The sequence below is a fragment of the Tachysurus fulvidraco genome, chromosome 23, assembly GCF_022655615.1.
Source record: "Tachysurus fulvidraco isolate hzauxx_2018 chromosome 23, HZAU_PFXX_2.0, whole genome shotgun sequence".
Taxonomy (NCBI): domain Eukaryota; kingdom Metazoa; phylum Chordata; class Actinopteri; order Siluriformes; family Bagridae; genus Tachysurus; species Tachysurus fulvidraco.
Window position 1 is genome coordinate 10,191,188 of NC_062540.1, and position 15,464 is coordinate 10,206,651.

Sequence of the window (15,464 nt, forward strand, 5' to 3'; positions counted from 1 at the left end):
GCTCTCTTCACACTTCAGTTGATGGTTTAGTAGTGAAGTGGTTTCTGAGCTTATTTCAGTGATTTAAATCATTTGGCCTACAAATCCCCAGTGACTGCTCCTCTTTACCAAACTATGGATTAAAGTTTCATGAAATTGTATGCGACCATGTACTTAACAAAATAACATGCATTGCATTGCATGTATTTCTGCCTATTGTGTCAGTGTGTCGTTAGGAAAATCCATTTCCATTTTTCATGATATCTGATTACTTTTCCTATATACAGTACATCTTCGACCATCAGCAGTGCAGTACTGTAGGTCCTCCCTGTCATCCTGCTTCATTCGCAGTTGAGAATGAAACTAAATTTACCATTCCCTGTGGAAAAAGCTGTTATTTTTAATACAGTAATACAGGCAGAATATACATGCCAGAAAACATGCCAGTAAGAAGAGCAGCAACAAGGGCAAGCAATGAGCAGCTGTAGGTCTTTCAGAATCAGAATCAGAATCAGATTTATTGGCCAAGTGTGTTGACACACACAAGGTATTTGGTTCCAGCAGTTTGTGACTCTCAAAGGTAGACATAAATAACACAATACTATACAAGAAAACAATGCAGATGATGAGATACAATATAGACAGAATGAGTATAAAATGTGGATATAGAATGAATAAAATATATAAAATATGAGTATGGAATATGAACGATCAGTAATGTACATAAAGTGTGGGAGTGCAAATAACAATATTGTGCAATATTATGCTTTTGTGCAATATACAGCAGCAGTAGTGTGCAATATACAGATGATTTGGTGACTGACAGTCCTGATAATGCACTACTTATAATAAGAAGCAGTGAATGTAATTATGGTGAGTTGTTGATCAGGGTGATTGCCTGGGGAAAGAAACTTCCTGTGTCTGTCAGTTTTAGTAAGCAAAGTTCTGTAGCGCCTGCCAGAAGGGAGGAGCTGAAAGAGGTTATGTCCAGGGTGCGAAGGGTCAGTAGTGATTTATCCTACACGGTTTCTGGTTCTTGTGTCATACAAGTCCTGGAGAGTGGGCAGGGCGGCGCCAATTATTTTTTCTGCTGTTCTAACCGTGCGTTGCAGTCTGTTTTTGTCCTGTTTTGTTGCTGCACCTAACCAGATGGTGATGGATGTGCACAGGACAGATCCTATGACTGCAGTGTAGAACAGCATCAGCAGCTCCTGTAGCAGACCGTACTTCCTTAATTTACGTAGAAAGTACATCCTCTGCTGGGCCTTTTTGATGATAGAGTTTATGTTGCACTCCCATTCAGGTCTTGGGAAATGGTAGTGCCCAGAAACTTGAAGGCCTCCACAGATGACACAGGGCTGTTGGATATTGTGAGGGGGACTTTCCTAAAGTCCACTATCATCTCCACAGTTTTGAGAGTGTTTAGCTCCAGACTGTTCTGACTGCACCATAGCACCAGTCGCTTTACCTCCTGTCTGTATGCAGATTCATCGGCATCTTGGATGAGACCGATGAGCATAGTATCATCTGCAAACTTCAGGAGTTTAACAGTTGGGTCACTTGAAGTGCAGTCATTAGTGTAGAGAGAGAATAGCAGTGGGGAGAGGACACATCCCTGTGGAGCGCCAGTGCTGATTGTCCGAATGCTGGAGGTGACACCTCCCAGTCTCACCTTTTGTTTCCTGTCTGTCAGGAAGCTGGTGATCCACTGACAGATGGAAGGGGGTATAGTGAGCCTTAGGAGTTTGGAGGGAAGAATTTCCAGAGTTATAGTATTAAAAGCCGAACTAAAGTCAACATACAGAATCCGGGCATATGTCCCTGGGCAGTCCAGTTGTTGCAGAATGTAGTGCAGTCTAATGTTGACTGTGTCCTCCACTGACCTGTTTGCATGGTAGGCAAACTGTAGGGGATCCAGCATCCGTTCTGTGACAGACTTTAGGTGGGCCAATACCAGCTGTTCAAAGGTCTTCATGACAACAGGTGTCAGAGTGACAGGCCTGTAGTCATTTAGTCCAGTGATAGAGGGTTTCTTTCAATATAACAATTAGCAACAACACAAATAACATTTATATCGTTACACGAATAGAGTTATATAATTACTATGTATCTTATACTACAAGGTGCATAGATGAGAATCGGTATTTCCTAGGGGACATTAGATGCCTGATCTCAGTTTGGCTCCTTTAGTCAGACTGATCAGGAACTCTTGTTTGGTCTTTGTTTTGTAGTAAATACAGATTTAATAATCATTTTCTTAAGCATCTAGTACATGGCAGTAAGACAGAGTAACCTGATACAACTTGGTTATATGGTGAACATAGAATTTTATATAGCAATCAGATATTATCTAAAATGTTATAAAACACCTTAAAACTAATGCTTTAATGATGTAGCTCTAGAATATCCTTATGCAATGGCACCTTGTCAAAGTAGATAAAGTGGTGACCAAGCCTGCAATGGCCAGATATACATACATTATAATTCCTGATGTTTGTACTAGAGAAAAATTGTAGCCATACATGTCTCTTTATGCTTACACCTTTGTTTTTTCCTTGTCTATGTTGGCACATACAATACTTAATGTTTTACAATCACAACATTGAGGATGTCACAGCACTGAAAGCCAAGGTTGCTACCCAGCCAGATGTCTGTTTAATTTTTGCAAGGTAGCTAAACTTTAAAGTTCAGTCTCTCATAAGAAACTGTCTAGCATTAACTACCTTACTGCTATTAGTCAACATATGTAGGATTGTTGGAGCGATATACTATAAATATCCATGATAGCTAACTATCAAGATAAGACTGTTAGATTCTTAGTTAGCAAGCCATCTTCATCGACATGACACTTAGCAACTTAGCTGAGATGAAATGGGAACTCAGACCAATTACCCTCTTAACGGAATGTAACCACAACTGTCTTGTGCAAACTTCAAAAGGTATGATTTTATACTATCTGATAAAAATTAATGTTTATATGAACAGTTTTCAGATTCTGACACCCAGTAGCACAACACAACATTTTAGAAAACAAACTCAGACAAGTCAGACTTGATCTTAAAAAATCACTATATTCTTCCACAATGTTTTTGCCACCAGAAGAAGAGAGTGACATCAGAGCAATGTGTATCAATGTGTCTTTTTTTCTAAAGAAACAAATGGTGGGGCACTATGTGGTTCCTATTACAAATGCAACGTAATTTGTTCACATAATGAACAAATGTCACTTTCACAGCATTTTTTTTATTAATGTTAAACATGATGCTATTCATCTGAGAATGTTTTACTCCTCAGAACTGTTGTAAGGAAAGATTATTTGAGCTGCTGTGGGCTTCTTATAAGAAAGTTTTCCATTCTCCTTTGCCCTCTCATTGGTTGTTTTGGCTAATAGAACTTCTATTGAGTGCTCTTAATTGTTTTTTTTTTCTCACTTCATTCTATGTAAACTCTCGAGACTTGCATATGAGCAGCCACAAACCACCTACTCAAACCACCCTGGCACCAACAACCATGCCGCAGTCTATGTGATTGAGATTATATTTTTTCCCTTTTCTGATGTTTGATCTTAACTAAAGCTCCTGAGGTTTTCCTACATGGTATTATAGATGGGACTGCTGCCTTATGGCTGAGGCTGATTAGATACATTATATAACACCTATCCATCATACCAATTTATGGTTCTTTCCAAAGCTTTTCCACAAAACTGGAAGCATACAATTGTATAAATGTCTTTGTGTGCTGTATCATTAAAATTTCCTTTTACTGGAAGAATTTTGAACAATTTGTATATCCAATAAAACATAGTTTGACAAATTTAAGGGGTAAAAGAACTATGTTTGCTGCAGAGAACCATGACCTCAACCCTACTGAACACCTTTGGAATGAAAAATATTTTGCTAAGCATTGAAAAAGAGTGGAATTCTATTTATCAAATTAAAGGGGGCACTAAATCTGAAATGTTATGTTTTAGCAAGCAAATAATATATGAGTGTGATGATCAGGTGTTTTGACCATATAATTTGCATGAGCAGACATACAGGGGCTCCTAATACATTCTTATTATTCTTCTTATTATTATATATTTATTTATTTTTCTCTCTTTTGTTTCCAAACTTCTGTAAAGCTGCTGAGACGATTGGAAATTGTTAAAAGCCCTATACAAATAAATTTAATTGAACTGAAAAAATTTAATATTAGGGTTGAGTTAATGGCGAGTAGATGGTGAGTAAATTTTCTGGGTGTTTCAGGGGTCTTAAATGTCTATGAGGCTGTATTTATGTCCATTTTTGTAGCCTATATAACTCCCGAATGTCATCACAACTGTTGTGTTCCAGTCGTTGGACTGCATGAAGAGGCCGCACATTTGGGCAGTGGACCATTTTCTTCTTTAAGTAGAATATATAGTTTCAGTTTTAGTTATATACCTTGCAATAGACACTCCTTATGAAGTACAGTAAAAAAGAAATGCGCTTAACCTCGTTTGCTCGGGGTTCATTTTGGATACGCTCGTGTTTTGGAGACATACGACAGGCCAATCACAGGTGACGCTCGTGTCCGTGTGACGTCAGCACGTCACGTCAGCTGTTTTGTGTTTACATCAGTTCGTTTTTTTTTTCTCTGCTAGAGTCAAGTTCAGCGCTGTAGTTTTACTGTAGTTACTTAAACATTTCCCAACGCAATGTGGAAACGCAGTGTTTATGCGATCGATCGGCAAAACCTTGAGTGAAACGGTTGTCGATTCCGCTCTCGCACGGTAAGGGCAAATGGAGGCTGGACAACCATCGTGTGTGTGTGTGTGTGTGTGTGTGTGTGTGTGTGTGTGTGTGTGTGTGTGTGTGTGTGTGTGTGTGTTTGTGTTTGTGTGTGTGTGTGTGTGTTGTTTCTGTCTTTTGTTTGTATCGTACAAATTTACCCTCTTGTCATTTATATACAGTAAACCTTTCTCCTGTTTCCTGTTAGCATATATTTATGTACAGTATATTCGAGTTGACAGTGATTTTGCTGTTGTTGTTGTTGTTGGTGGTGGTGGTGGTGGTGGTGGTGGTGCTGCGGCTGCTGGTGGCACGCTGTCGTTGTGCCATTTTAATCTTTGAAGTTGGTGAATACAGCAGCTACATTTGTTAAAGGAACCTCGCTTTTTTCTTTCTTTTTTTTAAGGTTTTCAAAGTTGCACTGTAGTAACTATTTTGCTAAACTCTGCTTTGTTTTGCTGCTTTAATGAGTTCTGTGTGTGTGTGATTCTTGGGTATAAAGTACACAAGAATCACACACTGGACATTACACACTGCAAAATGCGTCAGAGGTCCTCAGTTAACTCTATTAGCAACTGTCCTCATTTTTATAATCAAAGCTCCACTAAATTATGCCTTTTTTAAATCTAGGTAGAAGCCATACAGTTATCCAGCTCATTCAAGAAGATTCTCTGTTGAGAAATTTAACATCATAGCGATACAGATATAGAGTAGGTTTAGGAAATAAATGCATTTATCTTATGTTCCATTTTGCCACATTTAGTGTTGTGTAACAGGACTTAATGTATACATTCTACTAATGTTAAGTCTTTGATGCTTTAAAGTATGATCACTTGTCTGACCCACTACTGAATACGATTATTTAGGTATTTACATGTTATGAAAAATACTCTGCATTGCAAATTTTGTTATTTCTGCTTAAACACAAGTAATTCACCATGACAGCTGTTAAGGCAATTCGTGTAAGCAATTCATGTCATTTTCAGGCCAGAGGGAAGAACTCAATAGCACATGGTTGTGAAGGCTTGAAACTTTAAGTGCTTATTTTTTTCCATCTCAGTTTTATTTCATTTGTTCCAAGATATTCTTTCTAATCATTAAGCCTGGTTTGAAAACACAAAGTGTTTTCTGTCACAAACAAATACAAATGACACCCTCTGGTCTAAGTGGAGCCTTGGCAAGAGTTCAAACTGGGGCACAGAGGACTATCACTTTCCACTCTGTATTGTTTGACATCTAGAAATAGAATGACAGACCAACTTCTCACAATAACATAAGCATCTTGTGCCAATGCGGCTACTTTGTGTGCTTTGACATTTCATACTTGGAAAAAAAAGTTTTGTCAGGACTCAATCAATTCTATATTTATTCTAACTTCTATATTTATTCTTGACTTAGTTTCTGTTCTTTGTTTTATATCAGTTTTATCACCAATGCATATTTTATCCCTTTCTCCCCAGACTGTGCTTAGGCCTCTGTCCACTCTGACCTCGGATACACAGTCTGATCTTCACTATGGGTGGTGCTGTGAGTGCTGGAGAGGACAATGATGAATTGATTGACAACCTGAAGGAGGCACACTATATTCGTTCAGATTTGGTAGAGAGAGCTTTCCGGGCCATTGACCGTGCAGATTACTATTTGGAGGAGTATAGGGACAGTGCCTACAAAGACCTGGCCTGGAGGCATGGCAACCTCCACCTGTCTGCCCCCTGCATCTATTCAGAAGTGATGGAGGCACTGGAGCTGCATCGTGGCCTTTCTTTCCTCAACCTAGGCAGTGGAACAGGTTACCTCAGCAGCATGGTGGGCCTCATTCTGGGTGAGTTGCACTAGGCCCCTTAAAAAAATAAAATGTACTGTGTTAATCACCCTGTCTTACCCTGTCATACATGTAGAATACAGAATATATTGTTCTAAGCTACATCTTTCTGTGCTGCTAATTATTTTTTGAACATTATTTACAATAAAAGAATATAGAAAAAATAAGAAATAAAAATAATTGTTAATTATTACAATAAACAACACTTTTGCACTGTTATTTGTCATCTGTAAGGTAACACCTAATAGCTATTGTGTTATGTCTTTAGTTAGATTGTACTGTATAGATATGTATACTGTTACCTGCCAGTACCGTATTTCTCCAATTGTAATTTTTCTGGTTTTGTTTTGTTTTGTTTTTATCTGTGTGTAGTTTAATATACAATAGATTTCTGTTGCACTGCAGTAGCAGGGTTCCAATATTTAACCACTATCTATATTTATAGTATGACAATAAAAAATGATTTGCAGGTCCATTCGGTGTGAATCACGGTGTTGAACTGCATGCAGATGTAGTGGAGTATGCCTACCAGAAACTCGAATACTTTATCAAAACCAGTGACAGCTTTGACAGGTGAGCTATGAGCAATCGTATATATTTTAAACCTGGTGGGGAAAAGATCCTGGCACAGCTCTTTTTATTATGCTCCATATATGATATTTGATATTTGTCACAGACGTTGTATTATATATGATTGTCATATATATATGTGTGTGTGTGTGTGTGTGTGTATTGAAATAGTATTTGTATATGCATCATAATTTGTCCAGTAAATTAATTACATTCCATTTCCATTCTAGAGCTGCAGTATTGATTAAATAATAATAAAGATAATCATAAAAAGTTGAGATTATTAGGGATGCAGATAGTATTGAATGTTGGTATTGTATAACCTCAAAGTTGGTTATTTTATTACAACAGTACTTCCTGACATTGTGCAGCACTATTTGTTTTAACCATATATATTTAATGTTGTGAAATATCCACAGAACAAGTTATTTCCTGTTATCATCATGTACCCCTCAATAAGAGGGAATACAAAACAGCTCCTCTGTCCTGTAGACCTCCCATGGTTTAATTTTTAATTTTTAAACAGTACATTTCTCAGTTTAGTTTCATAAAATCCAGTACATTTGTCCTCCTATTTCTTGTCACCTGAACTATTCTCAGAATCTGGTATGGCCCTTAGGAGGATAAATAAGCAAAAATTCTTTCAAAAATGTATAAAAATTTTACTTATAAAAAATAAGTAAAAATTCCTGTTTATTTAAAACAGGAATTCTTATAAATCAACAATTATATTTAACACTGGGGCATTTAAAATATTAAAATAATGTCTAAAGTAGCCTAGCAGAAGAAGATGATTCATGTAGGGTTTAAATGAATTAAATGTTGTGTGTGTAGGTTTGAATTCTGTGAACCATCATTCGTGGTGGGGAACTGTCTGGAGATTCCTCCTGAGAGCCGTCAGTATGACAGAGTGTATTGTGGGGCTGGAGTGCAGAAAGAATACGAGAACTACATGAAGAACCTACTGAAGGTTGGAGGGATTTTAGTGCTGCCACTGGAGGAGAAGGTTTGTGCATTCTTGTGTTTGTGGAGCTTAGAAATGTTCTGATAATTCGTCTTACATTTTTCATTAAAAAAATGATTTGAAAAATTTGTTATTAAATTAAATACTTGAACGTGATGAATTGATTATCACTTAAGGAACATAAGTAGTTTAAAGCAGTTTCATTTTGCATCCTGTATATATTGCACACCTATAACATTAAAACCACTGAAAGGTGACCTCTTAAGGATTGGGATATATTAGGCAGCAAGTTTTTGAAGTTAATGTGTTGGAAGCATAAAAAATGGGCAAGCACCTGCTCAAGGCCAAACTGTGATGACCAAACGACCAGGTTAGAGCCAAAAATGTCATGTCCTGTTCCTGGTATATGGTAGTGCCTACAATGGGCACATGAGCATCATAACTGGAAGGTGAGGTGGCCTGGTCTGATTAATCAAGTTTTCTTTTAGATCTTGTGAATGGCCAGGTGTGTATGCTTTGCTTACCTGGGGAAGTGAAGACACCAGCATGCAATATGGGATCCTCTTGGAAGTGGACTGCTGGGAAATTTTTGGGTTTTGTCATTCATGTGGATATTACATCATGGCATTGTTATTCACTAATTGCAGTGGCCTGTTTCATCATGTTTATGCACCCTGCCACATTGCAAAAGAATTTCAGGAATAGTTTGAGGAACATGGTTTTTATTACATTTTTGTTTGATGGACAAGTTTCTCTAGTACGTTTACTTCTTTATAGAACAACAATAAAGTCAGCTGCCTTTTCAAATCAGATCTATGACACAACAGCATGTGATTGATGCCATAATTACACTATATTTACACTATGATGACTAGTCAGAACCTTATTAATTAAGTACTGCTTAAAATCAGCATGCCAAACCACCTCCTTCCTTCGTTCAAGGAATAAAGTGGAACAAGGCGTATTTGAGACTTAAAATAATAAAAAGCAAGATAGCAAGATAGTAATGGCAGCAAAAAAAGAGATATTATGGCAGAAAAAGTAATGTGTAACATTATTTAAAAAAACAGGAAGGTGGACTATGGTGAGTAAATATCATGGCCTATAGTTCTCCTGTTTTCTGAAAAGCCATGTCAACAACTAGTTTTTAGATAACAATCAGCTTGAAATGCACAATGGCATTAGATTTCTATGTTCTAAAAATAATAGACAGTGTAGCACAGACCTGGGGTTACATAGTTCTAAGTGAAATGACTGTGTGTGCTGCAAACATTTCACTTATATCTATGACTTACTTGCCTTTTGCAGTTGACCAAGATTACACGCATGGGTCAGAACTCCTGGGAGACAAAGAAAATCATAGCTGTCACTTTTGCTCCTCTGGTACAGCCCAAACAAAGCATTAATGGGAGATGCAAGACTGTGCCACTGCGTGAGTAGTCTGCTACTACATATTGTCAGATGATATAATAATGAGTTAAAGGGTAACACATGTAATTATTTAACATTTATCAGTGCAGTACAACATGTCAACTTCCTTTTTAATGTAGCACATACATGTTTAACCTATTTTACAATCCAAGTTTCCAACATGCCTTTGCTTTTTAAATTGTTGTATTTGGTTAAAGATTTTATTTATATTGTTACTATAATGCTGTCTATAAGGATTGTTGGCCTAGTCAGATAATGGAGATAAACATATTCACACCTCTTTACCATATTTTGTTATCTCACAAACTGAAAATGAAATGGGTGTAATTGGGATTATATGATATGCATCTACACAAAACAGCATGATTTTGAGTGATAATGAGGGGGAAATTATATAGTTTGCAACATTATTAATAAATAAATAAAAAAAGTTGCTTAAATATTCTTCATTTAGATCAGGTGCAGTTGCAATCAAATGTCACATAATTAGTTGAATGGAGTCCACACGTTTCCCATAACGATTTGCAAAATGTTTTCTAATCTGATTAACCCAAAATTAAACCCAGTTGTTTTTAGCCTTGCCACAAAGGGCTATTTGCACTGTTCTTGTGTTAAAGCATGGTGTTGGTAGCATCATGATGAGCATTATGCAACTTTTGTTGATAGCCAACTATATTAAGGTGGGCTGGTACAAATGATAGGTAGCCAATCAGTGGCAGTGGATTAAGTGTTAGGTGGGTTAGGGCCACTACCACTGATAACCCATAATCAATATTTACAAAAAAATGTCCACAGAGCCTGTCAGCAGTGGCATTTTCCATCATGGGAAACAGAAGCATGCATCCCACAGAATAGAGTACTGCAGCTTTGGGTGTGTGCAATTCCTGGAAGTATTAAATGAGTGGAATATTTTACCGAAAGCACACTTTGGGATATTAGCTAATATTGGCTGGGATTGGTTGTTATTCAAATCGCTAACCGCCTAAACTGGGAATGAAAAAGGTCAAAGACTGGGGAAGAGCAGTGTTTGTGGAGGGTAAACTGGAATTAGATGTATCCTCGGATGTGCTAGCATCAAAGACACAGGCAGCACTAATATTGCATTATAGGCCTAAAAACGATACAAACATCAAGTTGTAACGACAGTCAAATAAACGTAATAAAATTGAATGTCAGATAATATTATTAGTTTTCTTTTGCTGCTGCACAGCAATCACAAATTGAGAAAAGAAAGTAAAGTTTAAAAATATGGAGCTACAGCCTGTAAGCATGTTGAACTGAAAGTAGCATGAAGTGAGTGGTAAAAATCTATTCTGTTCTGTGGGGGTGGGGATTTGGGTGGGGCTGCTGCAGAAAGATCATTGTCCATTGGCTGTAGGCTGCCCACCCAATCAGAAATTAGAAACCATTCTGGTATTGTCTATGCTATTTTTCCTTTTGGCTAAAATAAAAAAAATCTAACTTTGACTGGGTGGGCAAGACCCAAATCCCACTGCTGCTGCTGGCCCAGATTCCATTTTTAATGACAGTGCTGAACAGGATGTTCAACATATGTTCATTTTTCTACTAAACCTTGATTGATTCTTTTTCAGAACTCTGTCATGGACCTAATTTGATAGCTCCTTGGTCTTCATAATTTTCGTTTATGTATGCTATTTAATAATTTCCAGGAGCAAGTGTATTTATACTGAGACCATGTTACACTCTAATTGTACACAGGTGGACTCCATTCAACTATTGATGTGACATCTGATGACAACTGGTTGCTCCAGAACTAATTAAGAGGTTTTATCTTTTCATTAAAAGATAAAAAAGGTGGGTGGGGATACTCAATACTTATGCATACTAGCATAATTAGGGCCATAATAAGAAGTCAAAATGGAACTGGCTGTTTAAAAATCTTCACAGAAGACTTACTGTAGCCATCGGCATCTTTTATTTTGACTTTTTTTTTATTTGTGGTCTGAATTAATGAGGGCAGTTCACATGCATAAACCCCAAGAATATATTGGAGTATGGAATGTTCAAAACATATAGACTAGCTATTATTGCCTAAATATAACTGTAAATAGTATACATGCCATCTTTTGTGTTGTAGCGATCTTTGAGGTGCGAACACTGCAGGATTTGGCACGTATCTCCATCCGCCATACCCTTCGCCAGCCTATGGACCTGACAGAGAGCCGTTCCAAAAGGCGAGTATCATTTCCTGGCGCACGAGCCATTCACCGCTACGGGCCACGTTTTGAACGCCGCCGTTTCTGTCGCCGCTTCTACCGCCAATGCATCAGCTCCACCATCCTGCAGGAGTCTATGATGCCGATGGCCACAGATGACTGCAGCTACCCAGGAGGAGTGGAAGAAGAGGAAGAGGAGGAAGCTGAGGAGGAAAGGAATTGCAACCAAACAGGGGAAGACCTGCAGGAAGAGGATGAGGAGGAGGAGAGTGCAGCTGGTGAAGAAGAGGAGAGGGTTAAGCGAGCTGAGGCATCGGTCAATGTTCTAAGACAGAGGATCCTGGGACTGCCCTTGCCTGAACCACTCAAGATGTATCTCTTATATTATCGTGAGAAATGAGTTAAAGAATGTTAGTGGCAATGGGCTAAAGCGAATTTTAAAGGACCAACTAAAGGAGGCCACCCATAATTAAATCATTACCTGTTTCAAAGTGAGATGCAAAATAGCTGCATTTTGGATACATTAAGAACTCATATGGGGTTTCTGCAGTTCCTTCTAACCACACTTGTTTGAGCAATTTTTTGCATCTCATCTGTGATTTCTGTCTGATTTTAGAAACCCCAGCCCCATTTTGCAGTGAACAAACACCTGTACATCATCTTCAATAGACTGGTGGACTACTTCAGCAAGATTAATGTGATGCTATGACATGACTGACAGTAGCAGCATTTTTGGATGTTTGCTGAGATTGGTGTGTTGGATTAAAATCATTGTAATTTTTTTCTATAGGTTTATGAAAGCTGTTGTCTATTGTTCAACTGCTTTCTTTGTTACAGTCTCACTTATCATAAGGTACTAAATTCCATTTGCATGTATTAATGCTACGGCACACCTGCATTTTGTTGTGATGTGCTTCAACACTGTATGCTGTGCAAGTCAGTCTATGCTTTGGGGGGTTAGGGGGGCAGCTTTGCCCCAGTCATTGCAATGTCACTTTAAAACAATTGGTCAGATGTGAACATTATGTACAAATTAAATTATATTTTATGCCCCTATAGATTCCAGCACACAGCATGCATCACACTGCACCATGCACACAACATGCTTTTGAGCATGACATTAAAAAATTTTTTAATTTAATTTTTTTTCTATTCAGAGCATTATAGCTGAGGGGGTGCATTTATTATTTATTTATAAATCACGGTTATCAATGTTATTATTTTAAATAATGATTTCTGATAGTTAAACATACACACATGTGCATTAATATACAAATATACAGAATATACAGAAATTATACACATATAAAGAAATGTATTTAAGTATTGATAACCCCTGGTCTAGAAAACACATCAACATGTTTTCCAAGATACAGAATTTTTTTTTGGTCGCAAGATAGTTTTCTAATACACCTTCATTATATTTTAAATGTAAAATGAAGTGCTCAGAAACTATGTCCCTACTCAGGAATAGTCCATGGTTTAGCTTTCTCTGAGGTAATTGAATTGTCCAAAAATAATATTAAAAAGTACAGAATTTTTATTCTGACCAAAAACAGACAATATTGTTAGATTTTATACTATGCTGACCAAATAGTAGGCTTAGCCCTGAGAAGTAAAACTTCTTTGGGTTACTATGCTTGCTTCTATTACACTGGATTCATTTCCACAATTTTATGTACTTTTCTTTATTTTTTCCTTTGATTAAGGACACTAACATAGATGCTTACTTCAAATTTCCCTACATGCCTGAAAACAGCATATCTTGAAATGATTGTGAGAATTTAGGTACTGTATAGACTTTCAATAAATTTCAGTTTGCACAGGAAATTCAAAGCGTTTTGAAACAATTACTAATGATTTTGTTGATTTATCCTATGTTCCAGATTATATCCTGATGCAAATGCAAATTAGTCAAAGCAGAGATTTTTGCACATCCCATGGCATGAGAAACACTAATGGTCTCCCATCCAAATGGTTTCCATTTGTGTGAATATTTTTTTCCTTGCATAATTTGATTTTTAATGTACGCTGTGACGCCATGTTTGGCGTGTAATCAATTGGTTTAGAATCACATTCTTTATCTTTCCTCCAGCAGACCATCTTTGTTGCTCTGGAGAGCTAATTCAAGTGCAGCTGTATCAAAAATGTTGTGCAATGTGTGCAATCATTCCACAACCTCATGTCATTCTCAGCAAATTTTTACTGATGAACTTACCTATCTATTATATGATCTTAAGGTTTACAGTTTTTGGGAATACATACATTCGTTAATTTCCATTCATTTATCTTCAGGAACCAGTTTAACCTGTTTGGCAAGGTGTTAAATCTAGGGGCAATTTATCAAAGCCATTCCACCTACTGTCATGTTTGAGTGGCTGGAGAAAAAAGTAACATGCAGATCTCCAAACAGACAGTAACCCAAGCTCAGGATTGAATTGGAGGCTGTAGAGCTGTAAGGAGACATTGCCACCCATTTCTAGCACCATTAATTAATTAATGTTCAGTGAATACTTAATTCTCATGAGCTTTGGGTCATGACCGAAATGAGTTTCCTCCGCAGGGTGGCTGGACGCTCCCTTAGAGATAGGGTGAGGAGCTTGTTCACTCGGGAGGAGCTCAGAGTAGAGCCACTGCTCCTCCACATAGAGAGGAGTCAGCTGAGGTGGCTCGGGCATCTGTTCCGGATGCCTCCTGGACGCCTCCCTGGGGAGGTGCTCCGGGCATGTCCAACCGGGAGGAGGCCCCGGGGAAAACCTAGGACACGCTGGAGGGACTATGTCTCTTGGCTGGCCTGGGAACGCCTCGGTATTCCCCCGGAAGTGCTGGAGGAAGTGTATCGGGAGAGGGAAGTCTGGGCGTCCCTGCTTAGACTGATGCCCCCGCGACCCGGCTCCGGATAAGCGGTAGAAAATGGAATGGAATACTTAATTCATTATTCTCAAGTTTGCCTAAAAAAAAGAGTGATTTTGGCTAAAATTAAAGGATATTATTAGTAAAAAGAAACATTTACTTGAATCTCAGCCACCCCAGCATTTCATATAAAAACAGGCGATCATGGAGTTGATATAATCACACAATCTTGATTTGTTGGAAAGTGCATGGAAAGTTTGGTTTATACCTGGTTATTGAAATCATTAGAAATGCTTCTATGATGGAAATCTATGAACCACCTCTCATACCTTGAACAAGCAAGGCTTTCCCGTACTTTTGTCCAGTTTTTAATAGTTCTGGAGAAGCACAAGTACAGTGGCCCATACGTGTTCAGCCAAAAACACAACAGCAAAACGAAACAAATTTAAAGCAGAAAAAGAAAAGGAAACAGAACTGCACTTTGTCCCATCTATATTTAGCCAATTAAAGTCACAAATTCTTCATCTTAGCTTATTTTTAGCATGCAATTACTTGTTAATGCCCTAAAAAGTTGACAGCATATGTAAACTAATATATGAATGAACATATTTGCTTAATAATAAGCATGAATAAAACTCCCTGACTATAATGTTGAATGCTGACTTGAGAGGAGGCTATGAGGGAGAGCATGGATCATAAAGCCTGGCTTTTAAAAGAACTTTAACCATAAATAATCAAGACGAATCTTAACTGTCACTGAATGCAGACACAAGCTCAGCAAAATTCTACAGTTGTCTGTTCCTTTGGACTGCATCAACTCTGAACAGTTGAAGTACCAGAAGCCGATAAGTGATCGGTGCTTTGCTGAATTTCATATGGTAAAGCAAATGGAATGGGGTGTGGGGTGTTCCATCCCA

General features: G+C 37.8%; 1 protein-coding gene across 5 annotated transcripts; it reads left to right on the forward strand.

Moving 5' to 3' along the window:
• The first annotated feature begins 500 nt into the window (after positions 1–500).
• LOC113641916 (protein-L-isoaspartate O-methyltransferase domain-containing protein 2) lies at positions 501–12,747 on the forward strand. Of its 5 annotated transcripts, none has more exons than XM_027145095.2 (7): positions 4,523–4,732; positions 6,191–6,552; positions 7,023–7,125; positions 7,957–8,128; positions 9,395–9,518; positions 11,616–11,712; positions 12,311–12,747. In XM_027145095.2, exons 2-7 carry the CDS (start codon positions 6,246–6,248, stop codon positions 12,333–12,335), a joined length of 828 nt encoding a protein of 275 aa, XP_027000896.1. In that variant the 5' UTR covers positions 4,523–4,732; positions 6,191–6,245; the 3' UTR covers positions 12,336–12,747. The 5 variants fall into 5 exon arrangements, with proteins under 5 accessions (XP_027000893.1, XP_027000896.1, XP_027000897.1 ...); XM_027145096.2 differs by lacking the exon at positions 12,311–12,747 and adding an exon at positions 11,237–11,332 and having other exon boundaries at positions 11,616–11,749; XM_027145097.2 differs by lacking the exon at positions 12,311–12,747 and adding an exon at positions 11,237–11,302 and having other exon boundaries at positions 11,616–11,700.
• Positions 12,748–15,464: the final 2,717 nt, after the last annotated feature.

Bases quoted from the DNA above. Each gene is read 5' to 3' on its own strand.
- LOC113641916 (XM_027145092.2), top strand. From the start codon at position 6,246: ATGGGTGGTGCTGTGAGTGCTGGAGAGGACAATGATGAATTGATTGAC. The intron at 6,553-7,022 runs GTGAGTTGCACT...AATGATTTGCAG, and splicing joins CATGGTGGGCCTCATTCTGG to GTCCATTCGGTGTGAATCAC. The intron at 9,519-11,615 runs GTGAGTAGTCTG...TTTGTGTTGTAG, and splicing joins ATGCAAGACTGTGCCACTGC to CGATCTTTGAGGTGCGAACA.